Source organism: Zerene cesonia, chromosome 9 (genome assembly GCF_012273895.1).
Source record: "Zerene cesonia ecotype Mississippi chromosome 9, Zerene_cesonia_1.1, whole genome shotgun sequence".
Classification (NCBI taxonomy): domain Eukaryota; kingdom Metazoa; phylum Arthropoda; class Insecta; order Lepidoptera; family Pieridae; genus Zerene; species Zerene cesonia.
Window position 1 is genome coordinate 3,687,634 of NC_052110.1, and position 18,471 is coordinate 3,706,104.

The 18,471-nt window shown below is 30.9% G+C and overlaps 1 protein-coding gene across 1 annotated transcript; it reads right to left on the reverse strand.

Annotated features, from left to right (window-relative positions):
- Positions 1 to 4,902: 4,902 nt before the first annotated feature.
- LOC119829010 lies at positions 4,903 to 11,599 on the reverse strand. Its single transcript, XM_038351361.1, has 4 exons — positions 11,408 to 11,599; positions 11,096 to 11,271; positions 7,306 to 7,416; positions 4,903 to 6,702 (listed from the first exon to the last, which is right to left on the reverse strand). Exons 2-4 carry the CDS (start codon positions 11,178 to 11,180, stop codon positions 6,104 to 6,106), a joined length of 795 nt encoding a protein of 264 aa, XP_038207289.1. The 5' UTR covers positions 11,181 to 11,271; positions 11,408 to 11,599; the 3' UTR covers positions 4,903 to 6,103.
- Between the last annotated feature and the right edge of the window lie 6,872 nt (positions 11,600 to 18,471).

Below are 18,471 nucleotides of genomic sequence, written 5' to 3' on the forward strand. Positions count from 1 at the left end.
GAGACCGTCATAATATATCTCTCAATTTCATAAAACTGTATTTAGAGGCTTATTCAACGTTTTAAACTACCAAAAGGCTTTCATGAAAAATCGTAATATTTGAATTTAATCTGCTTTTAAACAATTAATTGTAATATATAAGTATAATTAATATATGTTTCAAAATATAGAGTATTGTATTATCATGTATCAACGTAATTTTTGCCACGAATGGTCATTCCGCGTAACTTTTTATATTAGGTCAATTAAGAAAACCTGAAGTAAAATTTAATTAAGTTGTTCTAACCTTATTAGTTCACTTGATCCGAAGTAATATCACTTCTAGGACACATAGCGCTACTTGTTCATTGCTCACAATTTGGCGATTTTCTACGGGCATATTGCAAACGGTCGAAAAATACCAATAGCGTTCGTAGGGATCGTGCCTTGGTGTTCAAATGTTATTCAACGGCGAAATTACAACTGTTACCAATCTATACAAACTCTAAGTTTAATACTTTTTCGCAATAAAACTTGTTTTTATGTTAAAATTTAAATGTATCGTATATTATAGGTATATGAAAAAATAAGCTTTTAATGAAATTTTAAGGTTTCATGTACACTACTATTCTACGACGTCAACAAATATGAATATAATATTATTTTTGTATATTTTCGAAATATATTGTATGAGTTCTAGGTTACATGGTAATAAGGTAGATATAAAGAAATAGGTCGTTTTTCTGTTGGCATCTATCAGCAGAGCTCTGATTTGATCCTTTCAGTGTTAGATAGGCCATTTTTTGGGGAAGATTATAGGTTGTATATGACCGGACCGCTAGTTAAACTATAAGTAATCGGTGATGGTTCACTGATAGGAACATTGGATTGCTCTTCTTTCTACGAGTTTTCCTACACTAATTACATGAAATGCAAGACCGACCTATCTATTCTCATTAAAAAGTGTAACAGAAGACTATAATGTAAGACCATATATTTTGAGTGTACATTAAGCATTCATGTTGTACATTACGTAGTTAAAGCACAGAAAGAAAATATAGAACAGCGGATAGTTTATGTCCGGATGTATGAGATGAGAGCTCATTTGTAAGGTAATAAACTTACATTTACATTAGCAACGCCTAGCTTCTCGGCCACCCGTGATCCCGTCACAGTAGCTACGGTATCGCAAAAAGACGCGGGTTCGAATCCCGCCTTGTGATCATTTTTTTTATATTCTTTCAAAATTTCTTATTTATAAATCATTTCCATGCTATAAAACTAAAAAAATAAATATACCTATTTGTCTGTGAATACTGATTTAAGTTAAACCTACTTCTGCTTACTTTATAAGTACATACATGTCTTATTATTAAATCTGTATTTTCTTTGTAAACAATTTATTCTCTATTATAATAATAATGTACATTTTCAATTTTCATATTTTATTAAAAAAGTTACCTTTAGAAGGATCGCACGGAAGACTTAACTGGAATAAAAAATAAATCCCAACAGCACTTCGTACACTACTGTCTAAGCACAGTTTTTGCTCTTTTACGACTATTCCATTACCGCACAGCATCAGTTCGTTTACGAGGGTATTATTACATCAGTCAGTTTCATCTGCAGACGCCGAGGGGCACAAAACCCTGTCTACAACTTGTAGCGGTTTTATTGTTGCGTTGATGTGAACAAACACCCGCTTCGCCGCAGCCTAAAAATACACTTACGTTTCTTGATACAATAATGTGCACACTATTTAAAATATAACATTTAGACTCAGTTTTATTTGAGTTCAGTTGTATCACTGGAACCATTTGCAAACGAATATACAAACCATCAGAGCATACACTTTTTTAGCCAATTTCAAAAAAGGGAGGAGGTTATCAATTCGACTGATCTTTTTGTGTTTTTTAAATTTAGTCTAGTTCTGGCAAAAAGCAATTTAGTTTTACATTATATATACCGTTTTTTAATATGAAATATATAACTACAGACACGAAATTAATTAAAATAAGATACAGGTATTTTATCACCACAAACTAATTAGAATTACATACATAGTGGCCTGTTATTTACTTTTGAGTTTTATGGCATCTTGTTGGTAACTTAGCAGTTCATAACAATCTAGACTGTCAAATGTTATAAATGTTAATATTTCCTATATCTGTAATCTTACTGATTTTATTTAATTTCAAAATGAAGGTTTGTTTATTAAATAAAATATGACATCGTATAAATTATCGCCAAAATAAATTAATTTACCAAAGCTCTTACTAAAAGTAATTGACTTTTAATAAAACGTTATTTGAATTTCCTTTGAAGTATAAGACGGCATTTTATTATTAAACTTATTCGTTTGTGTAGCACCTAAAATCAGTCTCCGATAAATCTTAAAATCATGATGAAAAATCATTTTTAGTTTTTAACCGTAGCCTATATTTATATAAAAAGGAAAAGCTTGGAAAGATATTAATTTATTCAAGTATAATATTTGGGCTTTTTGTACTTATTAAGGAAACTTAATGTCTCCGTGTGGTGAAAGACAAAAAACTTACGTAGCTGTTTGATACTAAAATATCTCTTAAATACATTAATCAGTCAAGTCTTATTTTCTATTTAAATGATCTTTTACTATTAATTCGATTTGAAAAACAACTTGAAGTACATTCGTTGTACAGATGAGATTTCGTAAAAGCACTGCTAGCAACAGTTTTTGTTAACATCACCTACGTTGATCGTACATGGTACATCGGTTTTAAATTACTAGGACTCAGGATTACTTGTGGACTTATTTTATAACGTAGGGACCTGCTACTTTTAATTTCAAATCGAATTAAATAGACAAAATGAAACGTTTATAAATGCAAATACGGTCTGGCCTTTTCTGTAATACCTACACCTTTTAGTTAATTGTCTATTTAATAGTAATGAAAGGCACACATGCAAATTACCAAACCCTTTTCCGTTAATGTCATGATGGAAGCAGAAAACCCTCAAAGTTTTTAAAATTGAAAAAAATCATTGTGGTCGCCAATGACCTCAACAGCGACCTCAAATAAATAAACAAAATAAAAAGTATGGAAATTAATTAATTTACGTTGATGTAATAATTAATTATTATACATACATACTACAGTCTGAATTGTTCTTCTGAAATACTTGATAATTGTTGACGATTTTTTAAGGATGCCGCCGTGATATGACGTCAAGTATTGTTTTCTAATGACCCAGTAATCTTGAAATAAACCATCTGTTACTTTTACCTTTTTTCTTAACCTAACCCAACCATTTAACGAAAATAATGAGCAAGTCACCAAAAAAGTTCTATGTTTTTTCTTCGACATCATTATGGTTTTTCATGTCGTTATTATTTAGTCATTATTTGATCATTATACAGTATTTAAAAGGTAATATATTAATTTAACGAAACAGTACTCAGCTGAACATTACAAACGGTAATAAACAGGTATGTTTTTTTACTGCTTATGTATAGCAGGTATCTACTAACCAAAATACCGTTTTCGAAACTATACCTTCATTTACGAGAGTAACTTGGAATTTCAATCCACGAACTAAATTAAATTCTACTTTTGGCATAAATGTTCGTCGAAAATGTATGTGAATGAATCTGTTAAAACCCTCAACATTTCCCGCGTTCGCTTACTCTATAAAATCTTGTGATAGCGGTATTCAGGCAAAATCTTCTTCCCTCTTTATATAATTAAATACTCTTATAATACAATCCACATTAAGGCAGTTCTATACATGATACAACGCTACAGATTTACTACACGGAAAAGTATGCGGACTGAGAACTAAGTAATTTATCACAACTAAGATAATTTAATTTATATTTTAAAGAGCTTTTAGTTACGTGAGCACTTATTTTGTGCTTCTTTTTGTAAATTATATTAGATTTCCTTTTAAGTTCACAATTTAAGTCCTAAGGCATTCAGTGTCAGGATAAAAGATTGAGCCCATTTTGATTTAATTTGAAAGGAGCTAAAATACCTACCAATTCGAGTCTCATCATACAAAATGAACATCGTTTTTAATCATGGAGTTTAAAATTACTTCTCTTTGATATACGTGCTAGGGTGATTGTCAAAGAGGAAGGTCGGAAAAATTGTCATCATTTCTCTCAAGTAAACAATTAAAGCAAACTTTAATAATTAAAATTTTCGGTGTGCAACAATGTGAAAAAATATAATTAAAGAACTTGCTAAAATCCTTTACTTTTATATTATTTTATAGATATAAATTGGTTAATGAAATAAAGTGTTGCGAGCCCATTTGTTTACACTAAAATATAATAAATATAAAATACTCCAATTAAAGCATTTTTTATCCTTACTATTTTAAAAACAAACTTCGAAATTCTGTTTCAATTTTATCCACTACGGAAAAAAAAATTGATGTATCCCGTCATTTCATAAATAGACCGGAACAAAAGAAGTGAGTTGATGAAAGATATCTTTGAAATATTTATTGAGTTCGCATTTTACAGATTGTCGAGACACACACTATCAAGAACAATAGATATGGAAAGCTTTGAGTATTAAAAAAGCAGTCAAGAGCTCTCCCGGCTTACAGAGATAGCTCAGCCACTTGAACGGGCTTTGATCGCTTCTCACGATAATAATGCTTATTTATCTAGTATATAGTATATAGGAACAATTATTTGAATACAAATAACAGAAATTTAAGAAATACGTTACTGGAGGACACAAGTAAGACAATAATGTCTTACCCATAAGGGTAACACAAAATCTAAAGATAAATTAAAAATACAAAGTTTGTATTCAATCGAGGCAATATTAATAAAACACACGTCTTTTTAATATTTATAATTGTATAAATTACATTTTGGGTTTTAGGTATAATTAATTATAACTGTTCAGAAAAGGACAGTATAATTGACAAAGTCTACAACGGACTATATTAACAGCTTGAGATCAGTGCATTCCGAAGTAACTATATTTTTATTATAATAAATGTACATTTCTTATAGAAATAAATGACTAGTTTTTAACTACTTGTGTGAATTGATCTTTCATGAGCTATATGACACAGACTGAGCGATTTTTTAAAGTAAATATACGACACTACAAATACAATATGCTCAAATTATTATATGTTTATCTTGATGGTGAGTTTCGATATGATATATAAATTTTTAATCATTACAATGACATAAACACATATCTAATTACTTATTAATTATTGTATTGGCAGTCAAAATCTATTGCATTTATTAACACTATGCCATGAACCATTTGTTTGTGCTATGGGTAAAAGTTTAATCAAAACTAACAATAAGATTAATTCTGATATTTAAAATACCGTCATATAAAAGAACAGGGATGGCCCAGAGATTAGGACATCAGGCTTAAAGCGAAAAATCGGAAGTTCAAGACCGGACAAGCGTGCAAGAAACAAAATAGGAGACCCGTGTCCGAAGTGGGAACATATAAGGGCTGATGATGATGATGAATATAAACTGATTACAAAGCAATTGTAAAAAAAAGTTAAATTAATACCTATAGGTAATAATGAATCGATTAAATTGAATTAATGTACACATTATCCTTTGAATTTTAATAATCATCATAATTCTATATAAATCATATGTCTTACTTATTTGCTATACTTAGTTAAATTACTCCTAAAACTATATAAAAAAGTGTTTTGGCACTAATATAATAATATGAGTGAGTAATCTACTATTTTTTAGATCTAAACGAATAACTGCACAATGGATCAATTATTTTTTTATATAATTAAATAACTAATATAGCGATGTTTCATTTTCATATTCAAATTTATCACAAAAGTGGAGAGCGGTTTAAGTGTCAAGCTTGTAGCTCTCAGGAGAAAAGTTAAATTTTCGCAAAGGTCTACGGTGAATGACTTTGCTCGTAAAAATCGTATAACCTACGTTTGTAAAATGCTTTTAACTCATTGCAATCAACATTTTTCTCTGCATACGTGTATCACTTGCATTCATTGAACCTTAAAAAAATCTTAAGTAAACAATAAAAATACACGAATATAATTTATTTGCTCCCTTTCACAGGTCAACAATACCGATAAATTCTCTGGATCTTTTACTCTTAGAGTATTAAATTACAATTTTGAGTAAAGTAAAATAAAGCAATGTTATGAGGAGATAGCTATTTAATAACAGAGTTTGTGCACTATTACCATTAGCTGGGAGGTAGGAGCTGGGGGCGGCAGGTGCAGCGTGGTCATTAGGCTTGGACTCGTCGATTGACGTTCCGCTTCCTTCACTTTCATCTTCATCATCGTCCGGTGGAACTGTGGCTTCGTGTTTTAAAGCCTCAGCTTTGGGAAGTAATTCCACCGAAACATTGAAAGGCGCTGAAGAGTTTTTCATGAATGCCAATTTTGTAGCGAGTGTAGGGGTGTTTGTAAAGATCGGTGTTGTTAAAGTAGTATTCGCAGTCAGCTTTTCATAAAGTGCTTCGTTACTAACGTTGGCGAATGCTGAGAGTTTTAAAAATATTTCCGTCAATTTGGCACTGCTGTTTGCCGGAAAGTTCGTTGAAAAATTGAGTAGTTCGTTCCGTAGCCGTTGATTGTAGGGCGCATTGCAGAGATTGTCATCGCATATGCAGGTCAACTGAAATTGTTCAGCTTTGTGTTCTAAAATACAGGTGGACTCTTGTACGGTCCCACAAGAGAGAGTTGTTGTAAAGTCTGCAACAATAATATGATATTAATTAGTACTATACATTATAATTGACTATATCAACTAGAATGTTAATTTAGTTTTAAATATGAGTTGATTTGAATTTGTTTTTCAAGAACAGGTAAGTAATTTACTTACTACTACTACTTACAAATTCAAATCAACCCACATTTCATTATAAAACGAGAATAGAATTGTATTTCTTATGTAAAAGATTTGTATTCAAAGAGTTGAAATAATAAGCTAGTTAGTTATTATTAGGTAATCTATACATATTGTAGAAGAATTCAATTCTGTACATCGAATAAAAACTAAAAAACACTCCTAGCCGTCTTCAACACATTCAATAAACATTAATTTTTCGTTGTCCGGCCTTACCAAAAAGGCCTGGACGGAGTTGGATTATTTTTTTTTTATTAAATACACCCGACTCAAGTCGCGGGCACCACTAGTATATCTTATGCTATGTTATTTACATGAGTCAGTTTAAAAAAATTATGTACATCAGAATGTACCACTTTGTGAAATAGTAAAGTGTTTTCAACAGCAATGACTCTTTGCATCTGATTGTCTAGTAACCAACAAAATAAATTTAAACAATCGATACTCACTAGGTGCTGTAGCAATCGTGACACAGTGAGGTTGATCTTGTAGACACTCAACTGTTTGCAACTGGTCGCAGTTTGTAGTGTTGCATTGATGACAGTGACGGCTCTCAACATCTAAGTATAGTTAACAAACATTATTAGTTATCTGTATGTAGTAGCGCAGTTAAAGAGTCGTGGTAAAAATGATATTCCATCGGGATGAACCGCACCCTCACAATAGTCGGCGTTCTCTGGAATTAGGAAGCCCATATTGCCAACATATCTACCTATGAGATTAAAAACATTTATTATATTAACGAAATGTGACTTTTTTTGATATTCAAAAAAGAATAATGCATCCAAATAAGAATTTTTAGCACAATTTTTTCATTGATGTGTTTTGCATTTTAACACAAAATATTTACCTATATTTGAAATAAATATTACAGCAACTATGTGTACATCGTCACATATTTTAATCATGAAAATCGTTATATTTCTACGTTTTAATTCAATTCCTTAGACGATAATTATTTCGAAAATGGATATTAGTCAAATATTTCGAGGAAATATGAAGCAAGTTTAAATATATGAATTATGTATGAGCTCATTTTAAATGATTTAGAATAATAATTAAGGATGATTCAAGCAAAGGTTTTATACATTATCACAGATTAATTTGTATCTATGATCGATAAGTTCTTTAAACGACGTTTATTTACAATTAACTGAATTTTGAAATGAAATATAAGTTAACCTCTCTGATTAAATAAATACCGTGAAATTAAAAAACTAGCATCAGTAGCAGTAAAAGCAGTACCTAAACATTAATATTTTGGCATGAAACAATTACGCAAGCAAGCAAGTATGGGATATAAATTACATATTGCGCCGTTAAGCGGACTTTTTAGTTGTTTAATCTGCACGTACCACCTATTTTTATTTTCTTCGAGCTCGACCCTAAACTGGAGAAACGTGTTTGGACTACAGGCTAGCTATTTTCGCCTCATATTTAGACACTGTTTGCGGAAAACGTTTTATTAAAATTTAAATCTTCCAATCTTTACAATATTAAGAGAATAAACAGGTAACAGTTTGAAGACGTTAAAGTTTTGCGTATACATGTTTTGTAAATATACAATGCACATTTTATATATTCTGTGCTGTATGTTATAAAAATAAACATAAATGTGGAATATGAAACAGACAGGAAAGCAAACGAGTCTCTTGGGAGGAAGATTACAAAAGCTCGGAGTGTTCACGCATAGTTACGTTAAAGAATGAACAAACAATTTCTCATATTGACTTTGAAACACGATGTTAGATGGTACACATTATATCCAATGGGATTTTGTAATATTATACTCGATAGATAGAGAAGATTTTACTTGTGGGAGTCGAGCACGCTTCGGCACGAATTGGGCCAGCTCGCACCGGGGAAGTACCACACCCCCACAGAAAACCGGCGTGAAATAGTGGCATGCCACTGTGTTTCGTACGGTGAGTGGGGGAGCCGGAGGCCCGTTTCCTTTTCCTCACCCGTCCTAGTCCATTCCTTCTTTTCAGTCGTTAATCCTTTCCTTTTCCCTTACCCCATAAAAGCGGGCAGCGCATTCATAGAGGTACTACCTTTGCGAATGTTTATGGGCGGTGGTGATCGCTTACCATCAGGCGAACCACCAGCTCAGCTGCCCACTATGACATAAAAAAAAAAAAAGATAAGGTTTTTTATTCACAATCTTTAAAAATCAACTTCATCGTTTCGTTGCATGGCGTATATATAGGTACTTTGGTATTTTCAACTTTTAATATGTCTATAAGAAGTACAATCGCAGTTCTATGTAATCATTTAATTAAAAAAAATAAAGATATATAAGTTTTTATTTTTCGGCTGTGTTCATATTCTAAACAAGCCATAAAAAATTCAATCATCGTTAGAAGATACTTTATGTATACCCCGATGCGTATCCTTACATTTGAATTTAGACCTATACTTTTTTTTATCATAAAATCAACATAACAATCTCGTTTGTTGTCTGGAGCCTTTGAATTATTTAACCAAAATAAATTATTCCATCTCTTCAATCTTTACTCCAACGCGAACGCTTTGAATAATTGGGGAATTTTTATTGAATATTTTAAGCTTACGGCTATTATTAGTCGTAAGCGCTTGTATACGACTATTCTCAAACAATTTTCGAACCTAATTCAATCGTCATAATTACATAATGTACTTTTGTACAAAAGTATCTATATGACGTTATATTAATTTCAAACTGGCTAATTTCGTTGTTAAATATTAAACAACCAACTTACATGAACCACTTACGTCATCGTTACATATTTAAGAGGACAAATTGCATTACTAATATTTATTTTTAATAAGAAACTAAACCGCCTTCAAATTTTCTGACCAAATTTGAACCCTCCCAATCGCCCATGAATTCACCCATAAAAAGGTTATGAGATAACAAACACAAAAAATTGATAACTTTTTTTTGAAGGTTGCTTTTTCAAAACAAAATTGAGTTGTAGTATAATGACTTTTCTATCTATTCGTGTCCTATTTACATTAACGCTGAGTCGATAATTTGACCTGTTACCTCAAATTTCCTTTTTCAATTACTTAAAATGTATCAAGTATTTGAGTAGTATCTCGATATTTATAACAATTTCAAAATTTCAGCTGGGTGGGTATTTCGATATTTCGAATCGATCTCTTAGCAAAATTATTCGAATTTCAAACGTTACTTGGCATGAGCTTACCTACATCATTAAAGATTCTATTTTACTAAAATAACATATCCACTTAAAGTAAGTTAACTAATTAAGAGTTGTAATGGCTTAACATCAATTTGGGACAATCCTAAACCACAAAGAGGTGGTACAAGTTACCTGAAGTGTAGTTAGGAACCTTCTTGTAGATTTATATCCATATATTGGATGCACATCTATATTAGATTTATATTTAGGTATATTAACTCGAAGACGTAAAATAAACCTAAATTAGTTACGCGTTATTTCTTTTATTAAGAGTAACATTTTAGAAAATAAAAATTCGGCATTTAACGCATAATTTTTAAAACCATTTTTTCCAATAGTATCTTGCTTATCGATATTCCCAATTAACATATTTCATTTCTTGAAAGCAATTGGAAAATACGTACAAACACAAAACAGTTGAATTAAAAAAAAGAACATAAATAAATAATATGAATTCAAGTAAAAACAGTGCATATTTTTACAAATGAGTAATAAAAAGCTATATGAAACGAAATAATATTGTAAAAATTCGCAGAACAATAAAACTTTGTTATTTTGATTTGTTTTAATTATAAAAAAGTCTTGTTAAACGTTAGGCATAGGCACGTTAAAATAAAATACAGTGTATATATGTGTATAGTGTGTAAATATGTGAATCTTCTTAATCATACATATGAATTTTATGCTCTGTTAACTAGAAATAAACAATTTATATCATATTGATCAGGTGCAACATAAAACTAGGGAAACTCTTTCGACTCATTATTAAATTATATATTATAATTTTCATAGGAAAATTCTCTTGCATAAATTAGTATTGTTTTTGTTCCATCATTGGATTGATTCTTTGTCATATTATTTAACTGTAAGCTGATGTAAATGTTTTCAATATACTCAAAGAGGTCCATTTGCAATTATCACATATGATGTATTTTGCCTTTATACAGATTTGTTTTAATTCTAGAACGTTTCAAATAGTGGAAGCCTCTACTCTGCTAAAAACCTATTATGGACAGATATTTAGGAAGAATTTTACAATAATAATTATTACCTGCATGCGGTAAAGCTCCAATCCTCGTGTCAACAATAAGAAGAATCAAAATACTCAAGAACCACATCGATGTATACATTGTCATTATCTCTTAATATCTTAGAGTGTCATTTATTCCTCAAACTATTTAATACGAGCAAAAAAATAATCAATATCTGCTTTATTTAGATGAAGGGCTGAAATAAATACGAAATCGATTAGCATTCATTGAATTTGTTATTATTACTCTTTATTAATTTTATGATTATGGAGTGAATTTGCAATAAAAAATATAACCGATTTCAATTATTATCAAAACTAATATTGACGTACCTATAGATGTACCTAAAGGACACTTTATAATTAAACTAAATTATTAATCTGTGTGTGTGGATTGAACTTTGACACATTAATAATTTAGCATCAATCTCACTTAACTACAGTCTTGAATATAATTTAATAATTAATAAACTCGCTGAATTTGTCCACGTGTCGTAAAATCTGCTACGGAGCAGCGTAGCGCTTGCGGCTACGTCGCGTAGACGACTGCCGTAGCCCCGAGAGGCGGTATGTGAGCCAGCATCTGGAACGACAGCAAGAGCTCTTGGTTATTCTATTAATTACTATTTACATTTTGAAAGCAAACTTTTTTCTGTGTTTTAGGTAATTATTTATACTTTATTTTTTATTTTCCAATGCTTCTAATAAAGAATTGTTGTATTTTTATTCATAACTTAGTGAAAAAAATCATCATGAAACTTTAGTCTATTTTACCAGTCCAATAATCAAATTGTGGTGTGGTAAAACGTGTCCGTTCCATGAATGCGTTTGAGGTATATAATTGATAATCATTATCTAAAAGCTATTCATGTGGCTTTATAATAATGTAGTGTGTGTGGATGTCATTTGAATAATCCATTTTCATGTTAGCAACATATGTGGTATTAAGTATTATCAGATATAACATAAATAATTAAACAATTGCATCACATTCTAGGCGTAATTTTTTTGTTTAAACGTATTTTTGTATGAACACTACTCTAATAATAAAAGAGTTTGATTTTTTGAACGCGCTAATTTTTGGAACTACTGAACTGATTTCAAAAATTCTATAATCGTTTTATTTGTACGTAATCCTGAGTGCTTTATGCTACGTAACATAGAAAAGGTAGAACGGATTGCTAGTAAGACATATATTCAGTTTTACGGTTTAGAGATAAGTATTTAGATTTTAGACCCATACAACATTTTACGAACCATCTTCTAAATGAAAGCAAGATTTGTTATTTCCATATTTATAGTTAAAATAATGTTAAGCGACGGTTTGTAAAATATTTTATTTCATATTGTTATATTTATTACAAATGGGAAATAGCCTAACAATCTTTACGACAATTCTAAAAAGTTCGCATGTTTTTGCTGGATTTTTTCATTAATCTAACAAAGGGATGCTTGATAATAGCACTTGATAAATCTAGGCAGTGTCTATGGCTATTTCACAAGGAATCTTTCACCAAGATAAAACTCCGCATTGCGGAAAGACGCTCATCGAATGAAAAGAAGTAATTATTTACAAATAGGTGCAATACATTCAGAGGGCAAATAAATCTCAGGAAAGGTATCTGGGATATCGAAATTAGAGGAGAGGGAGAGGGAGGCACGTAACATTAATTGGCAATCTCCGTATCCAAATGCCCTCGCTATTCGTATGTTATTCATCCACAAATGTATTAGTTAATGGCGTTCATTAACATCCCATGGTGTTATGTAACATAATTTTTTCTTAATTAAGAATTTTTGCATGAATAAAAGGCATCTATTTAGGGATTCTTTTGGTGGGAATCGTCTGAATGAAAAGTATGAGTATAAAACTTCATATAAATAGATATAAAGATGATGAGTTTTTTTTTGTTTTTTGAACGTGCTAATCCTGGAAGTACCTACTGGTCAAATTGAATTGTTTTTTTTATTGCATAGTCCATTTATTGATAAAGGCGATATATATTATCAAATATATTGTACAATTATGTACGACGTGGATGACTTCACGGGCACAGCATTATTTATGCATTTTAATTATAAGCGAGAAAAATGAATTATGGTTAATGTTTAATTACCCGTTACGTTTCATGCTCATATTATAAAAATAAACGCAGCTTAACTCTTGTAACTCTAAATTGTATAGCCCACAAGTCACAACGGAGTAACAGCGTGTGTGGAATCCATTACAGTTTTTGGTGAGCAAAGTTAGTTGCAAGAACGAAAATATTCGCCCTAGGGGCCGAAACTTGGAGTCGCGTTTACTCGAGTTACATAATGTTAAAATTTTATTCATTAGAATAATGAGAGATGGAATTATACAAGTGAAAATGAGTAAAGTAAAGGGTAGGTATATTTAAATATACGTGTTTAAAAATTGTTGTACTAAATTTTAAATATTATACATACCTGCCGAAATGAACTCATCAACTGAACTAACCTATCGGTTTCACATTGTAAATCAATGTATATTTTATTCAAATGCGTTGAAAAATATCAAATAATTCATCGATCATTATGAATATTTTTACAGCCAGGAGTCCAAAAGGTAAATTTACTCATTTAATGTTAAAAGAGTACAAGTCATGCATAACAATTTAATGGGGACCAATGGTATATCAAAGATTCAAAACATCTTTAACAAGATAAAAAATACGGCCGTGTTTGTGTTATGAACCGATTTTTGAATACGTCGCTTAATCCTTATTATCCTCGAGTCTATCAGTCTCGTAACTCGTAATAACATTGCAAATTCTAATGTAAAGCTGTGTCTGTGTTTCTATCTGTTTGTTACGCTTCACAACAATATGAGAAATATTTAACCGACAACCGGTAAAAGTTCTGTAATACATATAAACATAATGATTTTATAAACTACTTTTTAAAAATATAAATACTTTACATTACATACATTTTTATTGCTTTGTTTGTTACGTGTAATTTTCCATTAACACCAAACTGTGAAATGTTTACACACTCTTAATTTTCTTATCGTAAAAACAATACAAATTGTAAAATAAATGTATAATTTTTTATACTTAAATAAAAATAATTACCTATATAAAATAATTTCGTTCTTAATCCCATAATTATTTGAACATATTTATATCTTTCAACTCATCGTTATAACTCAGAAAATGGTTCTAGGTTACCAAAAATAATAAAAAATTAATTATAACGAAATAAATAATTTAAGTCATCTCTATTACTTAGAAGAAAACGAAGAAACACTTATTTGTTTATTTGTAAACATCTGCGAGCTTTCATAACAAACAAAGGCTTCAACATTCAAACAGTAATTGTTCTGGCGTCATTTCAATTATGAGAAATAAAAACTTGAAAATCATTGTTAGCTTTTACTTCCAACATCGAACTTCAGGGTGCTTATGTTTAATTTTGCGTAAAAATTGCATCCGATAACATAATGTCGCTTGTAGCTATTACACGATCATATTTAAATTACGGCGACTTGGATACAAAGCAGGTTCGTTAAAAAAGTAATTCCACGAAATAGAAGTGAGGATGGGTTTAAAACGTAATGGAGTCGTAATCAATGTGAAAACGGTTTAATCAAGCGACGGAGTTGGCTCAGAGCTCAGACCTAATGCAATTAACAGAATAGGCTTCACAGATGCTGTACTAACGATACCTTTCTTCTGAAATGTACGCTTCCTGTTGATAAGGATGCGATATGGGACATTTTGTTAATGCAATATTAGATACAGTCGCAAACCAAACTTTATTTTATAACAACATGCAATTTTACATAATAATACGATACGAACTCTAGTCTCTATACCAGCTAAAAGATATACTCGTTTACAACAGAATTCCATGTTGAAGAGTTTAGCAGTGCTAAATTTAAAATGTAATGGTTCAGAGAGACTACCATTAATTAATATATGGAGGACAACAAGCCATGGAATGTATTGTCGGTTAAGAACCACAGAACAGTTCTTTAGCATCATTATAATATCGAATTTAAAATGTAAAACTGATATGATTCTAAAAGAGCAATTTTAAACGGCTTTCCGAACCAGTGGTTAATGCTAAAACTATGTAATAACGATTCAAAAATGCTTCTAAAAGAAGTCTAATTGAATAAATAAATGTTTGAGTTTATCTAATCCTGATATAAGAATAGATAGGTACTACCATAAAAACCTAGGCTTTTATGTGAGCGAGTATAAGATTGAAAGTATTTTATAGTAGATAAAACAAAATTCATATAAAGCATCTTATAAACATGATACCATGAAACATTGTATACATTTATCAGGCATCAAAGCGTACAAATGAACGATTTTAGTCGATCGTCGATAAAAATCCCCTTAATGAATGCGATAAATATCTAAAAAATAAAACAAAGTTTAAAAAACTATGATAACATTTTGTGTACCTATCGTATCTATCTAATTAAGTTAGAAAGTTGGAATTTTCAGGACTGATGTATTTCTGTTGCCGCTGTAACATCAAATAATACAAATCGAGGTTATGTAACGGTTCACACATTTATGAATGATCAATTTTTATTTTGCAGTTCCTCTTTAGCTTATATGTATAGTGGCAAGAGTCGTAATTCGTACTTGTTTGATGTAGATATGCTGAGATTGCTAAAAATATATAATATTTAATAATACCTTCAATCGTATCATCTAAAACGTTTTCGTACGTAGGCATAAAAATATGTTCGACGAACCCCCTCGCTACTTACGTCACTCCTGCCTTTCATATTTGTCACTAGCGATGCATAAATCCTTCGACAAAATAATTGATGATGGCACTTTGTAACATGTAATTCAGATATATGGGCCTATACAGTTCGAACACACGACAGCGTATACCTATCCAATAATATAATCATACAGCACACCTCTTAGAAATGAATTTTGAAATATCAAACTATTTTACAATCAAGATACCTGCTAATTGTAATATGATTTGATTGTTTTACCACAATTAAATTTTCTTTACATATTACTTATAAATAAAGTAAATAATCAGTTGCAAGTCGGACTCTCAACTTCAAAGTTTCCGTACAAATAAGAAACTACAAAACAAGTTGCTCACCCACCAAATTCATAACTGAGGCCACCGTTGATTAACCTCGATATTTCATTATTTTTGTTTATAGCAACTACAGAACTATATTACATTGTTCGTGTCTAACAATCATGATTTATGAGATACAGTCTGGAGACATACGGACGGACAAACAGACACATAGACAGCAAAATCTTAGTGAAAAGGTATTAATTTACCAATTTTACGGCACTGCCGATGCCTGCTATTTGACATTTATGCTTAAGTTGTTAATTCTAATTTCTGATCAACGAATTATTTATGTATACTTTTAAAAAAAATGGTAATTGTCAAATGGGAATGGCATATAGACTACACTAATCAATAAGGCTATAAACAGAGTACCAACAAAAGCGAAACACATAAAAGACTTTCGCACATACTCCAGCATAAAGATAATATTATACAAATCAATTGGGAGGCAGAGCGCGTAATCCGCCTGGTCCACTTCCCCTCACATATATATTCATTCAGCGTGATCGGATTTGTGTTGTACAGCTGTAATAGTTATGAAATATCATACATATATCTTACAACAACCACATGTTTCGAGTTATTGTTATTAGGCAGACGCGTTATACGTACGTACGTAGTTAAGTCTACATTTTATGTGAATTTAATTACAAATTGTTGATAAATATGACGTGGGTAAACGAAACGAGATAATCACAAATGTACTGGCTGCTAGTTAGCTACTAGTAGCTAGATCTAGCTACTAGTAGAACAGAATAATAATTACGAGTGGCTTAAGTTTTTAAGTAATATTTCGAATTTCGAATAAGACTGAAGAGGTATAATTATATGGGCTAGTGACATTAATTAGAACACAATTTGATGGAAATCGTATGAACAATATACAAAAAGCGGATTTAATGAATATGAATCAGAGTCAATTTATTACTCATTCACAATTCCCACGCGGCGCATAATAATAATGTCACTGCGTTGCTAACAAACTTACTTGCTTTTATACCTATACTAGCTTTTGCCCGCAATTGCCCGCTTGGTCAAAATAAATTTTCATGATACATACATTCATTCCCCTGGGGGTAGAATTTATGAAAACCACATGCCAAATTTCAAATTGCCCTAGTAGTTTCAGTTGTCAGTCAGTCAGTCAGCTTTGCGTTTTATATATTAAGATTTACCATCTAACTACCGAACTATTCTATATTAACATAAAAAATTCAATTAATTAACAGCAATCTACATTGCATATCTCTTAAGTTATACAGAGTGTAGCATTTAGACTGGTCAATACGGCGAATTCTGTCAGCTCAGGTATTGCTTTCATACCTAAATTTTAAAAGCTAGTTCTATGTTCGGATATGTCGGAAATATATTTTTTTATCCATAGGTACAATAATACTTACAAAAATACACAGATAATGTAAATCTTAACATGCAAACATTGAGTAAAATAGGAGTCTATATAATCGTCTCATATCTACTAGAAATGTTTAAGATTTATAGCCACCCTTAACCGATTAACGGTCTTTTTTTAGAAATTACACCTTTTTTACTGCCATAAAGATGTTATTTGAGCGATAAGAGGCAATTTATTTACGTTCTTACAGATAGTTCCTTTGCGTCGGTTTCTAATCAAAAGGGTAATGTGAATTCAATACTTTAAAAACGATCGATCAATATTTAACAATGACTGTGATATAACTTATAGGTAATAAATAATTAAAAAAAAATCGCCTTGGGATTGTCACAACTAGATCAACATGGGACCACAAATATAAAAGGACAAAAAGGAAGGCACCAGCTCTTAAATATAAATGGAATCATCAAAATCGATTGTCCCGTTTTAAAGCTCTGAGGTAACAATACAAAAAGAAATTCAGTCGAAGTGGAAACCTCCTCGTTTTTTTTTTTGAAGTCAAATCAAGTCATTGTATAAATACGCAATAATAAAATAATATATATTATATAATTGGAATCTCGGAATCGGCTCCAACGATTTTCATGAAATTTAGTATATAGGGAGTTTCGGGGGCGATAAATCGATCTAGCTAGGAATCTTTTTTAGAAAATGTCATATTCGTGTTTTTTTTTAACAAATAGGAGGCGTTTGAGTAGTCCCAATTTATTATGACTCTTCCTGACATCTATTGGCGAATAATAATACTATAAATGCGAAAGTTTGTGAGGATCGATGCATATGTATGCGTGCGTCTGTTACTCTTTCACGTAAAAACTACTGAACCGATTGCAATAAAATTTGCTTCGTAGATAGCTGGACAACTGAAATAACACATAGGCACTTTTTA